This window comes from Aquarana catesbeiana, linkage group LG01, assembly GCF_042186555.1.
Source record: "Aquarana catesbeiana isolate 2022-GZ linkage group LG01, ASM4218655v1, whole genome shotgun sequence".
Lineage (NCBI taxonomy): Eukaryota > Metazoa > Chordata > Amphibia > Anura > Ranidae > Aquarana > Aquarana catesbeiana.
The window spans coordinates 854,921,654-854,946,984 of record NC_133324.1 but is presented as its reverse complement, the minus strand read 5'-3'; the positions used below and the strand labels follow the sequence as shown (position 1 = coordinate 854,946,984).

General features: G+C 41.1%; 1 protein-coding gene across 1 annotated transcript in view; it reads left to right on the top strand.

Annotated features, from left to right (window-relative positions):
• The window catches only part of STIM2 (stromal interaction molecule 2), a 162,846-nt gene extending 137,723 nt beyond the window's left edge, over nucleotides 1-25,123 (top strand). The window contains exons 4-12 of the mRNA XM_073609071.1: nucleotides 2,115-2,226; nucleotides 5,970-6,085; nucleotides 6,174-6,351; nucleotides 6,583-6,760; nucleotides 8,718-8,885; nucleotides 11,119-11,219; nucleotides 13,297-13,535; nucleotides 15,937-16,138; nucleotides 23,341-25,123. Coding sequence (XP_073465172.1) covers nucleotides 2,115-2,226; nucleotides 5,970-6,085; nucleotides 6,174-6,351; nucleotides 6,583-6,760; nucleotides 8,718-8,885; nucleotides 11,119-11,219; nucleotides 13,297-13,535; nucleotides 15,937-16,138; nucleotides 23,341-23,815 — 1,769 coding nt within the window. The 3' untranslated portion in view covers nucleotides 23,816-25,123. The remainder of the gene's footprint in view (nucleotides 1-2,114; nucleotides 2,227-5,969; nucleotides 6,086-6,173; nucleotides 6,352-6,582; nucleotides 6,761-8,717; nucleotides 8,886-11,118; nucleotides 11,220-13,296; nucleotides 13,536-15,936; nucleotides 16,139-23,340) is intronic.
• Nucleotides 25,124-25,331: the final 208 nt, after the last annotated feature.

Genomic DNA, 25,331 nt, shown 5'->3' with positions numbered 1-25,331 from the left:
TGTTCCTATAGGGACACCACATACTTACCAGTCCATGAAGTTCAGGACTGAAAACTCTTTGCAGCATGTCTTTTCTTGTGCGCTGCCATCTTGGAATCGGAAACCAGTTGTCGCTTTCTGATTTTCAGATTCACCCCCTTCACAGACATGCCTGAGCTCATAAGCAAGATCAGCACTTCCTAAAGCCACCTGTTATACATAATGTGGATATCCCAGGAGGCTACAAGCAGACAAGGGAATGTCACTGAAAATAAAGTACTTGCTTTACTTAGAAGACCTGTGATCATGTAGAGCCAGTGTGTAACAAATGAGAAAAACGTCATCTTTATTAAAGCGGACTATTCACCAATAAATTAAGTCGATTGAAATTGCTGACTTTTCTACTAAAACCCTTGAAAGATTTTAATCCTTGTTAACCAAAAATTTGGGGGGTTGAGCTCAGAGCAGACTTGTACGGGTAAAAAATATGAAAACTTCCATTGCTTATCTTACCTTCCGAAAATGCTAACTGCTTGACTGTTGTTGATTTAGTGGCTTCAGTATTTTTAGTCCTTCACCTGGAATAAAGACTAGTATTTTCGTTTCTCCACCCTTTGACTTTCTAGTCGGGATCCTCGAAGCTTGGCTTCCAGTGCACCCACAAGGTCTGGCATTCAGTTTGCCAAATCTTCTGATAAACCTTCCTTAGCATAAGTGTATCATCACTTTTCAGAGTGGGGGGCACATTTGATAACCTTTTGCAAAGGCTTGGACAGCCTGTGTCTCCGATGCTTGGCTGCAGGATGTGGTATCACAGGGCTACAAACTGGAGTTTTGATCCCTACCCCTCCATTACTCGCCTATAAACCATTTTCACCTTTCCCACAACCAGAGGGGAGTCCACACCTTCTTGCACCCTGAATGCCTTCATTTAAGCCCAGAAATTCTGCAAGGAATCAACCAAATCATTCATCTTCCTCCATCACAAGGAGATTTTTTTTTTTTTTTTTTTGCTTCTGTGGACAGTAGAACATGTACCCGCATCTCTCAATCTTTCCAGTGCATCAGACTTTCCAGGTTTTTGCTGTTCTGCCCATACACTCCATACAGCCCCTGCAGCCTATCGTTTGTACTTTAAATGTTCACCAGGGTTCTTACCACTGTAATTTTGGCTGTCTTGTGCTCTTGTCGCAGCTCATTGTGGAATACTTAGCCAGCCTCCTGTTTAGGGAACAGTCAGTGCACACACTGTCAATGTGGCTTTGACTATCCAGATGTTGCAGCAGTTCAGGGGGATCCTGAGCTTTCAGAAACTGTCGCTGGAATTCACTTATCTGGCATATCAGAGTCTAGTCCTAGATTGTCTAGGTCTAAAGTTTGGTCAGTTTCTATCACAGCAGAAACTTCAGACTTTGATCTAAGATTAAAGCTCTGCAGTCCAGGATTTGTCCCAACTCTCCACTTTTGCATGAGTCTTGGGTCTAATAGTAGCGTCCTTCAAGGCAGAGTTACCATTTGCCCAGTTTCACTCAATACTTCTACAATGTAACACTTTGTCATCATGGGAAAAGGCAATCAGGTTCCTTGACAGACTGATTTGTTTGACACCAAGGAACAGGTTATACCTGTCTTGGTGGCTCAGAAATCCAGCTCTGGAAAATAAAAATTTCTATTCATCTTTTGAAGGATCCTTGTGATGGATTCCAGCCTGTTGGTTTTGTTTCTCAATCAATATCCTCAACCTTTGTAACATCTGGCTGTCTTCTCACACATCCTGTTGGAAGGTCTTCTGATCTGCATCCAGTAGAACAAACCTCACAGCAGTGGTGTAAATCAAACATCTGGGAAGAACCAGATGTGGTGTGTTTTGCTGTGTCTTTTTTGCCTATAGATTACTTTAGCTAGTAAAATATTTTTTTCAAAAAAAGCATTTTCATGTTCTTAAAAAAAAAAAAAAAAAAAAAGAAGAAAAAGTGCTTTACTTTGGTATAATAGGTTAATGGCCAGTAGCTAAAATGTAAAAATTGCTTTGATCCATAAAGGGGTAAACAGGTGGAGAACAAGCTGAAGTAACTAATTTAATAAATAAATATTGATATAATATTCGTATATTTATAAATTGTTGTGCCTTTTAGTTCATAACTGGACAGAAGAGGAGACGTTGCGGTGGTTGCATGAGTTTGTAGAGCTCCCGCAGTATGAGAAGACGTTCCGTGAAAACTCAGTCAAAGGAACAACTCTGCCAAGGTGTGTTTTTATTTTATTTATAAAATGGTCCTGCTAACCTCTCACATCCCATAAAATTTGACAGATTCCAAACATTCTCTGCTCTGGAAACTGTTTTTGTGCAAAAAAAAAGCTGCGTTTACAAAAGCAAACTCTCTGTATTTGTCAAAGTACAAAAGTACAGTGAAACAAATATTTACATAATTCTTAAGTCACCAGTTGGACCCTTGTTCTACTGTGTGTGGATTTTGATTTGTTTACATGTTCATAACCTAAATGCATGTTTGCATTTGGGTGTGTTGGTGTTAGATTTAATTGTTTTATCCTAATCATACAGTACAGGGTAAGGCTCGGTTCACACATCGGCGGCACGACTTGCAGGTCGCCTCAGCGAGGCGACCTGCAAACGACTGCCGGGGCGACTTGCGAGACGACTTCTGCATAGAAGTCTATGCAAGTCGCCCCAAGTCGCCCCCAAAGTAATACAGGAACCTTTTTCTAAGTCGGAGCGACTTGCGTCGCTCCGATTAGAACGGTTCCATAGCACAGAACGGGAGGCGACTTGTCAGGCGACTAGGTCGCCTGACAAGTCGCCCCAGTGTGAACCGAGCCTAATGGTCTCTGCACCCAGAGTTCTTTCAAAATCTTTGTCAAAGATGGGGAAAATCTGATGTGGATGGTACTGACCTCCAGGTTCAACAATGCAGTAGATGCTCTGGTGATTCCTTGGACTTGTTTCAAGCTTGTCTATGCCTTCTGCACGATTCTGATCCTCCATTTGCTGTGCAAAATAGGCGAGGAAAGGATTTTGAACCGAAGAAGTAACAAAATCCACAGTGAATGTCTGGGAATGGACACTTTAATGCCCCGTACACACGGTCGGATTTTCCGATGGAAAATGTCCGATCGGAGCGTTATGTCAGAAATTCTGACCGTGTGTGGGCTCCATCGGACATTTTCCATCGTATTTTCCGACACACAAAGTTTGAGAGCAGGATATAAAATTTTCCGACAACAAAATCCGTTGTTGGAAATTCCGATCGTGTGTACACAAATCCGGCGGACAAAGTGCCACGCATGCTCAGAATAAATAAAGAGATGAAAGCTATTGGCCACTGCCCCGTTTATAGTCCCGACCTACGTGTTTTACGTCACCGCATTTAGAACGATCGGATTTTCCGACAACTTTGTGTGACCGTGTGTATGCAAGACAAGTTTGAGCCAACATCCGTCGGAAAAAATCCTAGGATTTTGTTGTCGGAATGTCCGAACAAAGTCCGACCGTGTGTACGGGGCATTAGAGTTCTGTTAAAGAGCCACCCAAATCCCTTTCATGAAAGCCTGGAGCCAGCCAGAAAAAAAACTAAACACAATTTTGGCTGCAATTGTGGTTGTGCACTTGACTCAACCCCTTGAATACCCAGACGTTTATAAAACTACCCAGTAGGGGTCAAAGTGCACCTGGCTATGGCCATTAAAGTATTTACTGTACATAGTCTTAAATAGCAGTAAAAGTACTAGAATACAAGTTCTCATTGAACTTTGTGGCTGCAGGTAATCTGGAGAAATTAACCAAATTAGACCAATGTTACACTTGCGACTCTACTGAGAGAGATATATATATATATATATATCTCATACACCCCCATACATATAGCACCACTTTTTTGTATTTTTTATGTATGTGTGTGTGTATATATATTTCTGTTAAGTGTATATTGCTTTAAGAAAATTAGACATAAGGTCTCGTTCGTTCATATGCTATCTGACTTGCCCAACACTCGTTGATGCATTCCTATCTATGGGGCCTGTGCACTGCCATGGAAGAATAGTACAGGTGCGTTTTTGTTACTTTGACATACGTTTTCGACCCCCAAAAACTTCAATGTAGTGCACAAAAAATGCATGTAAAAGGTATTCTCATATGTTTTAGTGTTTAACAAGCCTTCGGTAAACCTTTAGGATCCATTTTCACTGTTTTGCTTGCCTGCATTTTGGGGAAAAAACAAAACCACACCGAAGCATATCTACTACTGACCTTAGAGGTGGTTGGCTATGCATGCAGGCACGGTCTGACAAGCAAACAATTGTTTAAACGTGCATCCTCATATTACCAAAAATATTTGTTTACACTTTGGAGGCGTTTGTAGACAGTCCAACAAATAAACCGTCCATTAGTTTTAATACTCTCTAGCATAGTGATGTTCATAAGTAGCCACTCCACATTTTATAGTTGTATGTTTCAACACATGTCTTCTAGTCGCTGCTTGTTAGACCAAGCATCTTGGCTATAGATCTCTGCAGCTACTTCTTGTGGCAGATACTTGTATCTGTCTTGCTCTAGACTTTTATGTGTTGTAGTAACCTAGCATTCTTTAAATAAAATCGAAGGGATTTTGTTGGATGTCTCTTTAGGCAGGACTGTTTTTATTTTTAGGGGTTTAAAATAAATATATTCACTTATAATACAAACTTAGTTTAAAGTGTGTTTTTATTTTAAATAACAAATCTGTTCTACTTACTTGCTCTGTGCAGTGGTTTTACACATAGCAGCCCCGATCCTCCTCTTTTTGGGTCCCCTGCTGGCTGTCTTGGCTCCTCCCCCCTGCCAAGTGCACCCAGTAGCAAGCCTCTTGCTAGGTGAGCACTTGAGCAGGCTCGTCTCGAGCCCTGCTCCTGTGAACGGAAATTGACCATTCACACACAGCATGGCTTAGCCCCACCACCACCCTGCTCTCTCCTTATTTGCTCACTAGCTGTGATTGACAACAGTAGGAGCCAATAGCTCCCACTGCTGTGTGAGTCAATGAGACGACACCCAGGAGAGCCGGTGCTCTCATGCACATTGCTGGATCGTGATGGGGTTCAGATAAGTATAAGGGGAAGGGGCGGGGAGCTGCACCCAGAATGTTTTTTTTTTTGTTTTTTTTACCTTCGTGCATTAGGGTAAAAAGCCTTCTGCCTTTAGAACCATTTTAACTTGCTGCAAGTGTGTGTGTGTGTGTGTGTGTGCTTTTGATTCCTTTGATCTCAGGTTTGAAATGCTGACAGGCTGCATTCACACCTGGACATTTTGAGTTGTGAGCAGAATCGCCAAGATTTTGCCATGATTTCAAAACGCTATGCTAAAATGACAAATCATACAACGCATTTCAAATGCCATTCATTGTAATTCCACCTAAAAATGTGGTGCGGTTCTTCCTTGATTGTCGTGCAATAAGTCACGCTGCAATCGTGGCAAACCGCATCTCGTGAAGCTTGTTTTCCAAAAATAAGATCCAGAGCTTCTTTTAGGCGACGAGCTTCACACAGTGCGGTTTAGTGCAATTACAGCACGATTTATCAAGTGACAATCACGGCAGAGCCGCACTGCATTTTTAGGTGCTATTAAAATGAATGGCATCTGAAATGCATGTTGTGTGATTTGTCATTTTAGCAGAGCGTTTCGAAATCGCTGTCTGAATTGCGGCAATTCCGCCCGCTATTCAGAATGCCTAGGTGTGAATGTAGCCTTAATTTCCGCATTTTCCAGTGTATTAAGAGCGATTAAAGACATGCCTAGGATCAGCTTGGTGAAGCAATAACCGGAAAAAAATCCAACTCAACCAATCGGTTATTCCTGTGTGAACAATCAGACAAGAGTTGCTTTTCTTTGTGAGCAATTTCAATTCTTTTTTTTTTTTTTTCCCCGCATGTATCTTGGTTTTTTATCTACTTTTTTGTATTAAACATTAATGTATTTTCTCTTATATTCTAACATACAGAATAGCTGTTAATGAACCTTTGTTTATGATATCACATCTGAAAATCGCTGATCGAAGCCACAGGCAAAAACTCCATCTTAAAGCATTGGATGTGGTGCTGTTTGGACCTTTGACAAGTTAGTAAAGTATCAATCGCTTCATATTGTAACAGAATATGGTTTCTTATTCTATGTATGATGTATTTGTCAAACGTGATCTTTGCAGGGCCACCTCATAATTGGCTGAAAGATTTTGTGCTGACTATATCTATTGTTATTGGTGTTGGAGGATGCTGGTTTGCATACACGCAAAATAAAACCTCGAAGGAACATATAGCACAGATGATGAAAGATTTGGAGGGGCTTCAGAAAGCTGAAATTAGCCTTCTTGAGCTACAGGAAAGGTAAGATACCAGAATTTTACACCACTGTATTTTATTTAAATTTATAGTGCATTTTCAAGATTCAAAAATCTACCATTTCAGAGTTGCATAAATTCACTGCACATGTAATGTCGGTACTAAATGGACTTTGAATTTAGATCCACTTTAAATACTATTTTTTTTTCTCTCTTCATTTTAAATGTAACAACTTTGATTAATCATGCATAAAATCATATATATTTTTTTTTTAAGGCTTGAAAAAGCTCAGGAGGAGAACAGAACTGTTGCTGTAGAAAAACAAAACCTTGAACGTAAATTAATGGATGAAATTAGTGATGCGAAAAGAGAAGCCCAAAGATTGAGAGAACTGCGTGAGGGTGCAGAATGTGAACTTAGTCGGCTGAAATATGCAGAAGAGGAGCTAGTTCAGGTAAAGTCACATAATGATAGATTACCTGCATGTGTGAACATTTCTGTACACTCCAAACAAGAAAACGAGTGTGCTGAATAAAAAAAAAAAATGGTGTCAGAATGAGTAGTTCCTGGAGCTTTTATATAGCAAGTGACTAAAGAGCACTTAGACACACGATATGACAACAGTGAATACTCTGTTAATGTGTGATATATATTTTGCATGATGTCGGTAAACAAAAAAATGTTGCTTATGGAAAATTAAAGTGTATGAAACCCCTAAAAATGAACTTTTCTTATTTGCAACCTGCCATTTGCTAACTGTACCATTGAAAGTGCAAAAAAAAAAAAAAAGAAAAACAAACTTATTGTTCCTGCCAAAAGTCCAGTGGTTTATTGCAGTTTCCTGTGCTTTCTGCACTGTTATAATCTCTGCTTGGCTCTCTTTGAAGTACATGATACCTCTCCCCTATGTTAAAGTTTTCTAAATTTACTGCAAGACGAGGGTTCTACTATTTACAAGGTGGCTGTAATGGGTTGAGACCAAAGAGAGGACCACATAACCAACCCAAACCCCCCTCCCCCATCTACCTTAACTCCTGGGATGTTGAGTTTTCAGTGCCATGTAACTGGTTCAGCATTCTGGGGATTTGAGAACTCTGCTCTTCCCTGTGCAGAGCTTTCGGGACGGACCAGAGCAATTCTGATTGGTCAGTGCCTGCACAGTTAAACCCTTTTAGTCTGCCCCAGAAGAGATGCACTGAGAAAAGAGAATTCAAATCCCCAGGCCATTGAATACACTGCGTGGGCACGGACAGCTCTGCATCCCCAGAGGCAAGTACAGAGGGGACTGGGGAGGGTGTTCAATGTTCACTTTTTTTTTTTTCTGTAAAGTTGAGCTAACACTTTAAATGAAGGTGTAGAAGCTTTGGTTGTGTGTACCCCCCCCCCCCCCCCCCATCCTGTATTATAGTACTATACTAGCTTCTGTATCAGTGGGGAGTGGTCAGATCAGGAAAGTCCATGGAGAAGTTGGCCATGCAAACGCCATGATTCTTTCACTAATGGCTTTAAGCCTTGAAATGCATGGATGAGCTGAAAATATATGAAAAAGTTTTAACCTGTTCCTGCCTACGCTGACTCCTACAGCTTGGTTCTCCAGTTCTGGAAGGACGTCCATGGAGACACATCGGTGCGCTCTGTGACCGCTGTATCCTTTGGACACAGCTGATCAAAGATTACGGTAAAGGGCCAATCACAGGGATGCATTCCTTTCTTCACACGCTGTCTCACCTGAGGAAAGGAGAGCCGATAACGACAACAGGGCACAGACAGTACATTGTTTACACTGATCATCAGTGCTCTTATTAGTGCAGCCTCATCGGTGCCCATCAGTGTAGACTAAAAATGACTTATTTGCAAAAGTTTATAACCGAAAGTAAAACTTTTTTCAAAATATTTGGTCTTTTTTCGTTTATTTAGCAAGTAATAAAAAACCCAGTGGTGATTAAATACCACCAAAAAAAGCGCCATCTGTCTCAAAATAATGATAAAAATGTATTTTGTGTACAGTGTTGCTTGACAGCAATTATCATTCAAAATGTGACCACGCTGAAAAATTGGTCTGGGCAGGAAGTGGGTGAAAGTACCCAGTATTGAAGTGGTTAAAACAAGTACTGCTAAAGTTGGTTTGCTAACCGCTTTATTTTTTGCTGGTTGTCTGGAGATCTAAGAACACATGCTTGTGAGGCAGGAATGAACTTTGATTTGCTGCTACAGAAGTCCAAAAAGTGGTGGTTACATAATACCAGATTCCCAGGGAATTTTTGAGCTGCATTAGTTAACTGCAGTGTATTACAGACGGCTCAGTGTTTGTGTACTGATTTAACCATTGGCTGCATAACATTAGCAGATCTTTTTATTTTACATTTTTGCTTGGAGTTCTTCTTTGAAGCATATTTTTTTGTATTTTGCAGGTTCGGATGGCTCTGAAAAAAGCAGAGAAAGAATTTGAGCTCAGAGGTAACTGGTCTGTCCCTGAGGCTTTGCAGAAATGGCTGCAGTTAACACATGAGGTGGAGGTCCAGTACTACAACATCAAGAAACAGAATGCTGAAATGCATCTTGCCATTGCTAAAGAGGAGGTAGCTGATGCTAATCTTTATGATGATTCTCACCCTAAGTCATTGTAAATTTGCTGACTTGGTTTTATGGGAAACTCTGGACTTAGTACTGGTGCAGAGATGTTTCATTCTGAAATTGGAAGGACCGGTAACCTAAAATAAGTCTCTTCTAGATAATTCCTGCATTAACTCTTATGCAGGAATACCTGTGTTTTTAAAAAAAGTTTTAAAAAATGACATTATATTTAATGCAGGCAAGTATTAAGATTGTTGGCATAAGTCAGCTGAAATCTATCTTTATATTATCTAGTTTGAATCTCAGCACTATGAACTAATTGGGCTCAATCACATCACCCTTTTGAGATGTTGCTTTATATAGTTCTTGTTGCGTCACTAGCACATGCACAATTCAAAGCCTGTTGCTGGCATCCTGGCTGTGTAGAGATCTGCAGAGCATCTTGCTCTAAAAAAATGTTCACAGCCCCTCACGTGACTAATACATACGTCCCAACTTTTTGAGATGGGAAGGAGGGACATCTATGGCCAAAAGTATGTGTAGGCATGGAGGAGAATTATACAAAAAATTGTGTAAACCCACAAGTTTTTATTTATTTATTTTTTTTTACCACTACTATTCCTTTATATTGGCTTTTAAAATTTACAAATGCAGCCATTTAGAAATTGGATGAAAAGTTTACCACTGGAAAACACTTTTTGAAAGCTAAATAGTACATTTTATATACAACTATATAGATCAGACCAAAATGAGGGACAAATGAGGAGGAAAGAGGGACAGTCCCTCGAAATCAGGAACAGTTGGGAGCTATGCTAATAGCACCATGGCAACAGTAAATTGAAAGCAAGGCCTGGTTTCTGTACATGGGTAGAAGGGATGTAGGAGGTAGGTTTGAAGGACAAATCCAAGATTGCGCTGAATTTGAGGCAGAGACGGTGGCGTGACCTAAAGCACTGTGTGTGATGAGCATTTTAATCTTGATGCACTGAACATTTTGCTTTCGGCTTTTGAGTTTATTTGCTGGTGGATGGTATAGTTTAGTTCTGGTTTAAGAACCACAGCTTGAGTGGAAAAGCCATTCCCTTGCCAGCATGTTGCAGGGAAATCATACCTGAAGATTTACAGTCAGCAAAGCTTATGCTCTCTGGAGATTGAAGAGTGTGGAGAATAGGGCGCTCTGGATAACAAGGAGACTTTAACAAACAGTACATGACTGGCTCTTGAAATGCAAAAACAAAGCAGAGAAGAAGGCGCTTCTAAGTGCAGTAAGAAAACACTTTAATGACAAGGAAGGGTTAAAAACACTTACAAGATGGAAGTGGAAAACAGGCATATCACAGCCGTGCTGTCAGGGCCAGCATGGAATACAGGCAACCGGAAGTGACGTCAGAGTGGGCGTGGCATGTTTTGGAGCATGCTCAGTCACTCCTTCAAACCAAAAGTTTTGGTTTGAAGGAGGAGCGGCTGGGCCTGCTCGGAAACACGTCCCACGCACTCTGACATCACTTCCAGATGCCTGTATTCCATGCAGGCCCTGACTGCACGGCTCTCCATCTTGGATCGGAGAACGTGTTTCCCACCGCTGTTTGGCTGGAGCTTCCACCTGCAGCTGTCTTTACACCCAGGAGGCATCCTGCTGGACGTTCTGGACTCATTGATATGCCTGTTTTTCACTTCCATCTTGTAAGTGTTTTTAACCCTTCCTTGTCATTAAAGTGTTTTATTACTGCACTTAGAAGCGCCTTCTTCTCTGCTTTGTTTCTCTGGAGAGTGCAGGGGAGTGTCTGACATCTGCTGGAAGATCACGGCTTCCACATAGAGATCAATGTCTCTTCTCTGCAGCTTGCTGGCAGAGGACAGTCTGTATACTCAAGTTGTTGGCTTCTTTCTAAAGATAAATTGTAAGGCTTTGCACGCCCTCTGTTTTGATGCAGCTGGAGTGTATTTAGCCAGTATAAACTGAAAGCCTAATTGGCTTTAAAAACTGCAAGGCTATAACGCTGTTGTGTCTTCCTGCTTTTCATGGAAACCTACCAAGATATATACTTGGCCATCCGTCCATGATCAAGCGAAGATAAATATTATGTAATTGTTACCAAATGGATTTTTTTTTTAACAGAATAGTTTAAGAATAGTTTTGCAGAAGTTGAAATTTATTAGCTGTAACCTAATTGGTGTTTGCAGATGATGCTGATGTAGATTAGCAGTCCCATCATCGTTCATATGTTTTTGTTCTAGGCAGAAAAAATAAAGAAGAAGAGAAGCACAGTCTTTGGAACGTTGCATGTTGCACACAGTTCATCCCTGGATGAGGTGGACCATAAAATTCTTGAAGCAAAGTAAGTGTAGGCCATTCCATGGGCACACAAGTATTTGGGCTAGGTGTTATTTGCTCTCCCTGTCTCAGTCACTTAAAGCAGAACTCCAGCTTTTCCTCCCTAAAACAGGTGCATTGTGTATGTAAATGAATCACAACTGCACTGTCAGTTTGTGTGTAACGTACGTTAGTTGCATACAGCAGGTTTCTGTGTCTGTGATGTCACAATCTCTTGGCTGAATTTCAAAGTCCTGACTTCCTGTTTCCTAACTTTTTTTTTATTCCTGTTACTACATCTCCCATGATCCTTTGAGCCTCTGTAGCTTCAGGGCGGGATATGGGAATCACTTGTACGAGTTCTGGCCTTCATCTAGGTGGTGAAAGGTATACATGTCATGCCTCCTCCTGTGTCATTCCTGTCTTGCAGCATCCAAAGAATAATTGCTCAATGCAAGACTACAGAGGAAGGGCTATGAGAGGTTATTATGAAGGTGTTGCCTTCATATTTAAATTAAGCACTTCAGAGAGCAGGGATCTGGAAGGGTGGGATCAGAGGGGTGGGACTCTTCCTGTTCACACTGGTCGGCATATTTAACTGGGCAGGATTAAATTCTAATTGTGAGCCATTCAATCCTGCCCAGCAGCAGCACAGCTATCTTTCACAGCAGGCTGTGTATATGAAGGGGTTACCTTCTTGAATGATGCTGTGATCTGTGAGGAGGGACTTGGGAGGTTGGGTTGGGTGGGACTGAATGGGATGAATTCAATCCCACCCACTATCAGGGCTGTGAAGGAATTTACATCATTTTGAGTCTGAAAGACAACAAAGGGAAATGTAGACTGTAGCTGCTGCAGGAAGTGGCTGAGGAAGGGACCGTCTATCAGCAGGATATACAGTGTGTCATATGGTACAAAGCCACAACTAAACCCAGAATCTCACGGGATCTGCAGACAACAGAGGAACATGGAACAGAGGTATGCTGGGATTGATCATTCCCTTCAGTTCTAGTGAAAAATTTGGAATTCAGCTTTAACCACTTACAGACCGGAAGATTTTCCCCCTTAATGACCAGGCCATTTTTTGCGATACGACACTGCATCGCTTTAACTGACAATTGCGTGGTTGTGTGACGTTGTATCCAAACAAAAGTGAAATGTGTTTTTTTGTTTTTTTTTTCCCCCCACAAATAGAGCTTTCTTTTGGTGGTATTTGATCACCTTGGCGGTTTTTATTTTTTGCGCTATAAACAAAAAAATTGCGACAATTTTGGAAACAAAAAAAAAAAAATTGCAATAAATGTATATATTGATTGATTTGCGCAAAAGTTATAGCGTCTACAAAATAGGGGCTAGATTTATGGCATTTTTCTTTTCTTTTTTTTTTTTTTTTTTACTAGTAATGGCGGCGGACAGATTGGGCACTTAACACTTTTTTTTGGGACCATTGACATTTATACAGGGATCAGTGCTATAAAAATGCACTGATTACTGTGCAAATGTCACTGGCAGGGAAGGGGTTAACACTAGGGGGCGATCAAGGGGTTAAGTTTGTTCCCTGGGAGGTGTTTCTCACTGTAGGGGGATAGGACTGACTGGAGGAGGGGAGAGATCACTGTTCCTAATCACTAGGAACAGCAGATCTCTCTCCTCCCCGTCAGAACAGGGATCTGTCTGTTTACATTGACAGATCCCCGTTCTGGCTCTTTCCCAGGATCGCGGGTGGCCGGCGGACATCGCAGCCGTCGGCCACACGCATCGGGTCCCCACTCGTGCTATGGCTCTTAAAGGAGCCGACGTACAGCTAAGGTGATCTGCGGGAACAAGTCGACCTTCTGCTATACAACGACGGCTGCTGGTCGGCAAGTGGTTAAAGACAAGTGTTAGTGATTAGTGAAGTACAACACCTCACTGTGAAATCATTCCCTGTGACCCTCCTCTCCAACCACCCTACTCCTTCCAAGTGTATCGGATGACTGTAGCATTCAACAAATATATATAAAGTGCATTACAGGGGATTGTTCTTGTACTGTCCTTATTTATAATGGAAACATGTCTGTTCTAGTCAGCCTAGACCTCTTGTTATCAATTTTATTCCACAGAAAAGCACTGTCTGAATTAACTACATGCCTACGAGAGCGCCTTTACCGTTGGCAGCAGATTGAGAAGATATGTGGCTTCCAAATAGTCCACAATTCTGGTGTTGCGAGCCTAACTTCCACCCTGTACTCAGACCATAGCTGGGTGGTTATGCCCAGAGTCTCAATCCCTCCTTACCCGATTGCAGGAGGAGTGGATGACTTGGATGAAGATACACCTCCAATCATTTCCCAGTTTCATGGTATGTATATCTCTGCAACTTTTAACAGAGTTCTTTTTGAATTGTAACACATCATGCAAAAAAATAGATTCACACGCATTAGCATTGCACTGATACTTGTATCTTTGCCTCTTTGCCAATACTAAGCATTTGCAGGAATACTTGTACTCGTGCGATTGCTGAGATACTAAAACTGATCCCTTCACATATGTGCGGGGCCGGTTTGCAGCGTGATTTCAACCCCTCTCTGGTGCAACTTTGTTCAGTTGTTCAGGTGCGAATTATTAAAGTAATGACATTGGAAATCACACCTAAACCGGGCTGAAAATCGTACCAGACTCTTTTTAAAATCGGACTGCGGCTGGCCTGTACTTATGAGAACCGGCTCAATAAAACCTTTTTGGTTCACATGTCATGCGAATCAGATGTGGTTCAAAACGCATCCAATTGCATATTTGTGAACTGGGGCTGAAAATAGATATAGGTAATTGGTATCAGCGAGCATTTGAGAAAAAGTATTGACTTTGTACTCTGCTTAAAAAAACTGGTATCGGTGGATACAAGAATGAATTGATGGCTGCACACTGAGGTAACGGAGAGTCTCTTTAATGTAAAATTCATAAACATGAATGACACCACAGGACGAGGAAGAAGGTACAGGTAGATGTGTTTTACACAGCGACGCTGCGCTTATTCATTAGCTATGAAGTAGTAATTGATAATGAATAAGCGCAGTGTCGCTTTGTGAAATGCATCTGCCTGTACCTGCTTCCTCGTCCGCTATGAGTAAGCATCTTTGGATGTGAAACGCGTTAGCCATTTGATTCCCGCTGTGCCCGCTTTTTGTAATGTCTGCAATTTTGGATTTTAATCTTATTTTTCAATAAAGATGTTTTTCTATGGAGTGCGGCAGTCCAGGATTTTTCTATCTCTTGTGGTGTCATTCATGTTTATGAATTTTACATTAAAGAGACTCTCCATTACCTCTGTGTGCAGCCCATCCATTCCTTCTTGTATACATAGTTCTACAGGTTCGCAAATGGATATTTGGAAAGCCTAATCTGCTAAACCTGTATTTGCCCATTTATAGACTGCAATAGTTAGCCAAACCAGCTTTTAAAGGCTTAGTTTTAGGAACATGTTACATATTACTCCCCTATTTAGGGTGTGACATGTACTTAAGTGCTAACTCCTTAATCGCCCCCCCACCCCCTCCCATGACGGCAAGCAGAGTTTCCTCTCAACTGCAGCCACTGTTGCAAGTTGGTAGATTGACTTCTGTACAACCAACCTGCCCATACTTGGATCGAAATTTGTTCAATCCCTGCAGAACCAGCTGGATTTCCAACCATGTATGTCCAGCTTTATTTGTGTGAAGAGCTGTTTGCAGCCTCCAGTGAGACCAGCATTGACACAGATGTTTGTTTTCTTAGTTCAGACTGCTCAGTTTACATTCAAATCGCACTGAAAGACGTCAGAGGTTCTATGTCCAACACCTGTTTTACCAGCCCTGTTCACATCTAGCTATTTTTGTTGTATGTATATGGGGAGTGTCTTTCTTTATTGTAGTTCCTATTCTATCAGGTAGAATGTGAGTGAGAGGGCAGAGAAGTCCAGCCATATTTCCTGTGAGAGTTTATAACTTTTTTGATATTAAAAGCCTTAACTTGATAAAATTGCAAAAGCCACTATAAAATCACCTTCTAGAATTGGGCCACGTAATCTTGCTGGTTTGCTTCAATTAGCATGCAGCCTAGAAGGAAGCAATTTTTGCAAGCATATTAAAACACATTATACATGCTGCTTACATAACACTATCCTTCATTAAAGCTGCAGCATAGGGGACTCACAAGTGTGATCTTTATTTGATCTCACAGAGCAGTAAGTAGTGCTGTTTTAGGTACTGCGGAAGACACTTAAGTGCAAGATATAGATATATATATATTTGGACTCTCTTATTTTATGAAACTTCCCCTTTCATTGTAAACAGGGTTTCTGGTTAAACTAGTGAGCAGCGCCACCTATTGTCAGCCCAATCAAACTGCAAAAGAAAACCCACAAACTATCCAAAACATAATTTAATTGTTTAGACATTAGTAAAATATATTGAGTATATATTATGTTGATATATTTTGATGTTTTACTTTTCTAATGCCATTTTTTAAAAAGAAATTTCACAAACCAACACATGAGACATGAGAAGTTCCTGATTTATGGGTCACAAACTATTCCTGGGGCAATGATATCACTCTGTGAGCTGCATAGGTTCCGCTTTAACATTTAGCAGATAGCTTGCTGCTTAGGAATAAGCGATTGCTTTGATCTGGGATAAGACACAGGGACTGTGACAGATTTCCTTTAAGTTAGGTATACCTGTTCTTGTTTCTGTTATGTGCTTACAGTTCTTCTCCTGTTTCTAAAGGTTCTATTATAAAGACCCATGGAACGTTGGCACGCAGCAGCAGCATGTGTCGTCCTCGGCGTAGTGTTGTTCCACCTTCCCCCCAGTCTCAGCATGTTCTGCAGTCACCTGATCCAGATATTCTGTCTGTGTCAAGCTGTCCTGCTCTGTACCGCACCGAGGAGGAAGAGGATGCCATTTATTTCATAGCAGAAAATCAGTGGTATGAAAAGTTTAGCTACCCTAAAATGCATAAAAAGTAGATTGTTACAGTGGGTGGGGAAAATAATTATTTGAGCCCCTGCAGATTTTGTACTTACAAAGAAATGAAGGGTCTATCTTTTTTTTCATGGGTCTATTTTAAAGAGAAAATATCAACCAAAAATCCAGAAAAAAAACAGATGATACAAATGTTAAAAATTGAGGTGCAGTTCAGTGAGTAAAATAAGTATTTGATCCCCCACCAACCAACCAACAATAATCATGGCTCCCACTCACTGGCTACAATATGTGCTTATGTAGCACACAGATTTAGTTCTGTCAATTTAAGGAGGTGCTCCTAATGACAACTTGTGTGTATAAAAGACACGTCCACAGAATCTTTCTTCCATTCAAGCCTCACCATCATGGGCAAGACCAAAGAGCTGTTGAAGGATGTCAGGGACAAGATTGTAGACCTGCACAAGGCTGGAATGGGCTACAAGACCATCAGCAAGAAGCTTGGTGAGAAGCAAACAACTGTTATTTGAAATACAAAATAACCATCAGTAGCCCTCAGACTTGAGCTCCATGCAAATTTTCACCTCATGGGGTAAGGATGATCATGAGAAAAGTGAGGGTTCAGTCCAGAACTATACGGGAGGAGCTTGTGAATGATCTCAAGGCGGTTGGGACCACAGTCACGAAACAAGCCATTAGTAACACAATATGCCGCCATGGATTAAAATCCTGCAGCGCCCGCAAGGTCCCCCTCAAGAAGGCACATGTACAGGTCCGTCTGAAGTTTGCCAATGAAATCTAAATGATTTAGAGAAGGATTGGGAGAAAGTGCTGTGGTAAGAACACCATCCCTACACCTATAGTCAAGCATGGAGGTGGAAACATGAAAATAGTCAAGCATGGAGGTGGAAACATGATGCTTTGGGGCTGTTTCTCTACTAAAGGTATAGGCAGACTTTACTGAATTGGGTGAGCCAATGGACGGGGCCATGTATTGTAAAATCTTGGATGAGAACCTTCTTTCCTCAGCCAGAACACTGAAGATTGGCCATGGATGGGTCTTCCAGCATGACAATGACCCAAAACATACCACCAAGGCAACAAAGGTGTGGCTTAAGAAGAGGCACAATAAGGTCATGGAATGGCCTAGCCAGTCTCAACCTTAATTCTATAAAAAATGTAATGGAGGGAGCTGAAACCTTGAGTTGCAAAGCAACAGCCAAGAAACCTTAAGGATTTGGAAAGGATCTGTAGTGGACCAAAATCCTTCCTGAGATGCGTGCAAACCTTGTCACCAACTACAACAAACGTCTTACCTCGGTGCTTGCCAGCAAGGGTTTCTCCACCAAGTACTAAGTCATGTTTTGCTTGGGGAACAAATACTTATTTTACTCACTGAACTGCTTAACCGCTTCAGCCCCGGAAGAATTTACCCCCTTCCTGACCAGAGCACTTTTTGCGATTCGGCACCGCGTCGCTTTAACTGACATTTGCGCGGTCGTGCAACGTGGCTCCCAAACAAAATTGACGTCCTTTTTTTCCCACAAATAGAGCTTTCTTTTGGTGGTATTTGACCACCTCTGCAGTATTTATTTTTTGCGCTATAAACAAAAAAAGCGACAATTTTGAAAAAAACGCATTATTTTTTACTTTTTGCTATAATAAATATGCCCAAAAAATAATTAAAAAAAACTTTTTTTTCTCAGTTTAGGCCAATACGTATTATTCTACATATTTTTGGTAAAAAAAATCGCAATAAGCGATTATTGATTGGTTTGCGCAAATGTTATAGCGTTTACAAAATAGGGGATAGTTTTATGGCATTTTTATTAATAATTTTTTTTTTTACTAGTAATGGCGGCAATCAGCGATTTTTATTGTGACTGCGACATTATGGCGGACACATCGGACATTTTTGACACATTTTTGGGACCGTTGTCATTTATACAGCAATCAGTGCTATAAAAATGCACTGATTCCTGTATAAATGACACTGGCAGTGAAGGGGTTAACCACTAGGGGGCGGAAAGGGTTAAGTCAGAAATGGGGAGTGATTCTAATTGTAGGGGGGGTGGGCTAGCTGTGACACGTCACTGATCTTTGCTCCCAATGACAGGGAGCAGAGATCAGTGAGCCTGTCACTAGGCAGAACGGGGAGATGCTTGTTTACATCAGCATCTCCCCGTTCGTCCTCTCCGTGAGGCGATCGTGGGTATCCCCGCAGCGATCGAGTCCGCGGGACCCGCGACCCGACTCACGGAGCTCCCGGCCGGCGGCGCGCACGCAATGGCATGGCGGAGAATTCAGATGGGACTTACAGGTACGCCCATTTGCCCAGCCGTGCCATTCTGCCGACGTACATCGGCGTGCGCCGGTTGGGGAGTGGTTAACTTCATTTATAATGTTTGTATCATGTGTTTTTTCTGGACTTTTGGTTGATATTCTGTTTCCATCATTTAAAATACACCTACAGTGGCTTGCGAAAGTATTCAGCCCCCTTGAACTTTTCAACCTTTTGCCACATTTCAGGCTTCAAACATAAAGATATAAAATTTTTATTTTTTGTGAAGAATCACCAACAAGTGGGACACAATTGTGAAGTGGAACGAAATCTTTTGGATTTTTGAAACTTTAACTAATAAAAAAATGAAAAGTAGGGCATGCAAAATTATTCGGCCCCCTTGCGTTAATACTTTGTAGAGCCACCTTTTGCTGCGATTACAGCTGCAAGTCGCTTGGGGTATGTCTCTATCAGTTTTGCACATCGAGAGACTGAAATTCTTGCCCATTCTTCCTTGCAAAACAGCTCGAGCTCAGTGAGGTTGGATGGAGAGCGTTTGTGAACAGCAGTTTTCAGCTCTTTCCACAGATTCTCGATTGGATTCAGGTCTGGACTTTGACTTGGCCATTCTAACACCTGGATACGTTTATTTGTGAACCATTCCTTTGCAGATTTTGCTGTATGTTTGGGATCATTGTCTTGTTGGAAGATAAATCTCCATCCCAGTTTCAGGTCTTTTGCAGACTCCAACAGGTTTTCATCCAGAATGGTCCTGTATTTGGCTGCATCCATCTTCCCCTCAATTTTAACCATCTTCCCTGTCCCTGCTGAAGAAAAGCAGGCCCAAACCATGATGCTGCCACCACCATGTTTGACAGTGGGGATGGTGTGTTGAGTGTGATGAGCTGTGTTGCTTTTACGCCAAACATATCGTTTTGCATTGTGGCCAAAAAGTTCGATTTTGGTTTCATCGGACCAGAGCACCTTCTTCCACATGTTTGGTGTGTCTCCCAGGTGGCTTGTGGCAAACTTTAGACGAGACTTTTTATGGATATCTTTGAGAAATGGCTTTCTTCTTGCCACTCTTCCATAAAGGCCAGATTTGTGCAGTGTACGACTGATTGTTGTCCTATGGACAGACTCTCCCACCTCAGCTGTAGTTCTCTGCAGTTTATCCAGAGTGATTATGGGCCTCTTGGCTGCATCTCTGATCAGTCTTCTCCTTGTCTGAGCTGAAAGTTTAGAGGGACAGCCAGGTCTTGGTAGATTTGCAGTGGTCTGATACTCCTTCCATTTCAAAATGATCGCTTGCACAGTGCTCCTTGGGATGTTTAAAGCTTGGGAAATCTTTTTGTATCCAAATCCGGCTTTAAACTTCTCCACAACAGTATTACGGACCTGCCTGGTGTGTTCCTTGGTCTTCATGATGCTCTCTGCGCTTTCAACAGAACCCTGAGACTATCACAGAGCAGGTGCATTTATACAGAGACTTGATTACACACAGGTGGATTCTATTTATCACCATCAGTCATTTAGGACAACATTGGATCATTCAGAGATCCTCGCTGAACTTCTGGAGTGAGTTTGCTGCACTGAAAGTAAAGGGGCCGAATAATTTTGCACGCACCACTTTTCAGTTTTTGAATTGCTAAAAAAGTTTAAAATATCCAATAGATTTCATTCCATTTCACAATTGTGTCTCACTTGTTGGTGATTCTTCACAAAAAATTAAAATTTTATATCTTTATGTTTGAAGCCTGAAATGTGGCAAAAGGTTGAAAAGTTCAAGGGGGCCGAATACTTTCGCAAGCCACTGTATGATAAACATTATAGAACCTTCATTTCTTTGTAAGTGGGCAAATTTACAAAATCTGCAGTGGATCAAATTATTTTCCCCACTTTACATAAGTTTTTAAGAAGGTTGAACAAAGACACAGGTCCATCCAGTTCAATCTATGTGTGTGTGATAGATATTTTCTAACAATTCCCTTTATTTGTATATTCTGCTTCCTGAGGAAGACATCTAAGTTTTTTGACGTCGTCAACACAAACAGCCAATACCACTTCCTGCAGGAGGAAGTTCACATTTAACTGCTCTAACTTTAAAGAACCCTTTTCACAATATGAGGTTACACTTCTAACCTCAAATCCTGGCCATGTGTCCTCTTCAGGGATCTTAGAATAAACAGTTCATTACAGTTACTGGGGTCACCTTTGATATATTTCTACATTGTAATCCTATTCCCCACCCCCCTAAGTAGCTCTTCTCCAGTGTGAATAACTGTAATTGATCTTAAAGCTGAGGTCCTTTTTTCCCCCTTATTCATTTTGTTGCCCTTCACTGAACTTTTTCTAATTCAATGTCTTTCCTGGGGATTGATGACCAAAACTGAACTATATATTCAAAATTATTGTACAAATATATAATTATGTAACCATAAAAAAAAAAAAAAAACACTGCATCATTAGAGCACCCTTTTTTTTAGGATAGTGCTGCCCAACCATTGGCTTTGCTTGGCTCCTAGCAGCCCAACTCTTAAATCACAAGCTTAGCAACGGTTGCCTCATTTATTTTATTCATAACTAACAGTAGAAAGACAGATGTCATTTCACTGTGAATAGAAAAATGCACATTTTCTCTTCACTGTTAAATCTACAATTGAGGCTTCAGTTCTTTATTTGTATGACATTAACCATCGGATATCACACATTGTAAATAAAGTTATCAGTTTAAAACCTTAAGTATGTCTCCAGATGAACAGCTAATCACCTAGTTGTAACACACGTATTGGAGCTATTTTGCCAGAGCATTTTACTTGCCAGAGCATTTTTACTTTCGTCCATTTGAGATGTACACAGCTGAACTGAACAACACAGCCAACCTATTCTCCTTCCCTGTCCAATCTGTAATTAGACGGAGCAGTCCACCCCTCCCACTGCTCTCTCCTCCTGCATGTTTCTTGTCAGCACATGTCCCTGCAGCACACCTGATTAGCTCTGTGTGCTGCCCCTCCCTCTCCCGGTCCATGTGCTGCTATACTAGGTATTCAAAAGCAGTCATTAACCACTTGCCGACCGCCGCACGCCGATGTGCGTCCAAAGTTTGGCGGCGGATATCGTTGTTATGGCAGCACCTAGCTGCCATAACCCTGGTATCCCCGTTTTCGTGCAGCGGTCGGCTTTCAGATAAAAGTGGTCTCTGCGGCGGATTCTCCGCAAGATCACTTTTATCGGTGGCGGGAGAGTGCCCCCCCTCCCGCCGCGATCTGGTGCCCTCCACCACTTACCCGAGCCGTCAGTAGCGGCGGAGGTGATCGCGTCTGTCTCCTTGCTGTGCCTGGAGACGAGTGAGGTTAAGATGGCGCCCACTCCATTTCTTTTCCAATGTCATTTTTTTAAATGACTTTTTTTTTTTATTGCATTTTAGTGTAAATATAAGATCTGAGGTCTTTTTGACCCCAGATCTCATATTTAAGAGGTCCTGTCATGCTTTTTTCTATTACAAGGGATGTTTACATTCCTTGTAATAGGAATAAAAGTGACACAATTTTTTTTTTTTAAAACAGTGTAAAAATAAATAAAATCGTGTAAAATAAATAATAAAAAAAAACAAATTTTTTAAACCCCTCCGTCCCGACGAGCTCACGCGCAGAAGTGAACGCATACGTGAGTAGCGCCCGCATATGAAAACGGTGGTCAAACCACACATGTGAGGTGTCGCCGCGATCGGTAGAGCGAGAGCAATAATTCTAGACCTCCTCTGTAACCCAAACATGCAACCTGTAGAATTTTTTAAACGTCGCCTATGGAGATTTTTGAGGGTAAAAGTTTGACGCCATTCCACGAGCGGGCGCAATTTTTAAGCGTGACATGCCATTTACTCAGCGTAACATTATCTTTCACAATATAAAAAAATTGGGCTAACTTTACTGTTGTCTTATTTTTTTATTCAAAAAAGTGATTTTTTTCCAAAAAAAGTGCGCTTGTAAGACCTCTGCGCAAATACAGTGTGAAAAAAAGTATTGCAATGACCGCCATTTTATTCTCTAGGGTGTTAGAAAAAAAAACAATATATAATGTTTGGGGGTTCTAAGTAATTTTCTAGCAAAAAAACCTGTTTTAAACATGTAAATACCTATATTCCAAAACGAGGCTGGTCCTTAAGTGGTTATGTCTAGATCAGGTACTTAAATTACCTGCATTAAAATTACAATTTATTATTTTTTAATACATACAGTAACTGGTGTTTGTTATATCTGCCTGAAGCTCAGCTTTAAAGTGGTAGTAAAGGCTGTAATTTAATAAATAAAAAAAACACTTCCCCCTTTCAAGTCAGTGGCATAATGTGCTAATATGCACCGCATACTAACGCATTATGAAAGACTTACCTTACCACGAATCCTTCCAGCAGCACGCTGTCGCCATCTTCACCCAGTCTTCCTTCTGGTTTTGTGGGCTCTGGCCGTTTGAAAAGCCAAGCTGTGATAATATCACTCCTGCACATATACATAGGAGCCATGGTCATGGCACAGCTCCCTGAATGGACAGCATACTCAGTATACTGTCCTTTCAGAGTGCAGTGTGCAAACGTTGGTGACATCACCGGTTGCAGAAATCGTGCCGATCTAAACGGTGCACATTTAGGAGACATTTACTGTACCTACAGGTAAACTTTTTATAAGCTTACCTGTAGGTACAAGTCACCAAGCGGTGTTTTCTACCGCTTTAAGTTCTGACAAATTAACTTTTTTTCCCCCACTAAATCAAAAGCAGTTGCCAAATTGTCCTTCATGTTTCCAATCGTCAGAATTTTTAGGCAGTTGAATGAATTTTCTATACGTCTTTACTGTAGTAGTCTTTCAAATTTTAAATCAAATTGCTTTGTGATGTGTTGAATAATAGTGTATGTTTTGGTGGTCTTTTAGGGAAGATACCGGCTCTGAATGTGATTCTTTAAATTCTTCTGTTGGAAGAAAACAGTCTCCTCCTTCAAGCCTGGAGGTGCAGCAGGTCTGTGCGCCTCTCCGAAAGATCTCAAGAGAGGAAACCTCCTGCGAGGAGTCTTTATCTGCAGACTCTGCTTTAGCAACTGATACTTCTAAGACCTCTACGCCCAACGCTGTGGGTTTAACAGAAAGCCAGAGTATGGTTTTTAGCCCACCTAGTAAAGTATACAACGGTATTCTGGAGAAATCTTGCAGCTTACATCAGATTTCCAGTATTTTACCAGCCTCCAAGCCTCCCCACCCTCCCTTCACTTCCTCTCCAAATGAATGCAAGCCAGTTCAAGAGGTGCATGGTATTCCAGTACTTAAAACCACAACGCCAGAGCTTTCACAGAATGGAGAGAAGAAAAAGAAGTCTAAAATTAAAGTCCTCTTGAAGAAAATTTCAAAGTAGGTCACTTGAAGGGAAGGGGAAAAGACTACAGGGGCGGCATAAGGCGCCATTTTTATCCGTTGAAGAATGTAACTCCATGTTGAGTTTTGAAGACTGGATGGACCGATGAGATGCTCCGAAGTTTGCCTACTATTTTAACGACTGTGAAGGTCAAGCCAGTGATCACTGAGTTTTATTGGAAAGCAGATCCGTTTACAGTCACTTTTTTGTCTATTTATTTCTGCTTATAAAGTTTTTAGTTATTATAAGTTTTTTTTTTTTTTTTTTTTTTTCAGAAGCCACTTTGGACTTCCAAGCTTTAAATGGACTAATGAAGCCTGATTTGGGGCTTTACCCCCCTTTCTCTTGTTTACTGGAGCATCTTCTTATCTTTCCACGGAGCTATGACATTTTACACCACAGACTAAATAATTAATTGCACTACAGTTTTTCCAGACTGGAAAACAAAAAAGGCTATTTGAAAGATAGTTTAAGATTTGTAAAATGACAGATAAGAGGGTCTGATTTTAATTCAACTGGGTTTTTAAGTAGATCCTAAGTTTCTAAGCGATGTGATTTCCCTTAAAGGAACCCATACATTTTTGTATGGGAAACTTGTGTAGATTCCCTACTTGTTACAGATTTGAGTCCTGCTGTAAGAGATATATATAGTAATTTTATTCCCAGGGCTTTCACTGTGATTTCACAGAGCTGCAAGCTGTATGATATATGTAGATATTATATAATAACAAGAGGACGTGCTCTTGCTTCTATATGCAAGCCAGGCCGGTGGAACGTTGAAGCACTCAACACGGTGCTTTAAGTGCGATTAATTTAGCAGGGGATTGTTTACAGGGAGAGGGTTACTGGATGTGCTGAACTTTCTGCTGTGTTGAAGTTGGAGGCATTTACTGTATCTTGGGCTGCCCCACTGATTCCATTAGCATGCAGGTGTGCAAAAAAAAAACGTTTATGGTTGTTTAAAGTGTTACCGCCATGCATTTTCATAGCTCAAACCATCATGGGTATTGCTAACGTACTGTATGCCATAAACCTCACACTGCCCAAATGACTAATAACTGCAGTGGGTGCCCTTACTGCTCTAACTCATGTTTGTTTCTCTGCTCAAAGAGACTTGTACATGTTGTAACATAACTCAATGCCACTTTTAAACTAATGATACTTTTGCTACTAAAGACCTGTACGTCCTACCCCCTTTTGCCAATACTTCAACATTTTCTCTTGTTTTGCCTGTTTAAAATCTTAATCAGTAGATCTGTTACATTTCAAGATGTTAATTTTTTTCCAATAAACTAATTTATTCGGTTTTCTGGTAGTCTTTTTGTGTTTTTCTTGTTCATCCAGTGCCCAAGATCTTATGTAAATGATATTGAACTGATCTGAGAAGGAAAAATGTTCTCCTGAGATCTTGTATTATACAGGTGAGATTTACCAGGAAGGCACTGGTGATGTAGCTTTCCCATGATGCAGTTGTGAGGCCAGAGCTACATCACCATTGCCTCACTCAACCGGGAAA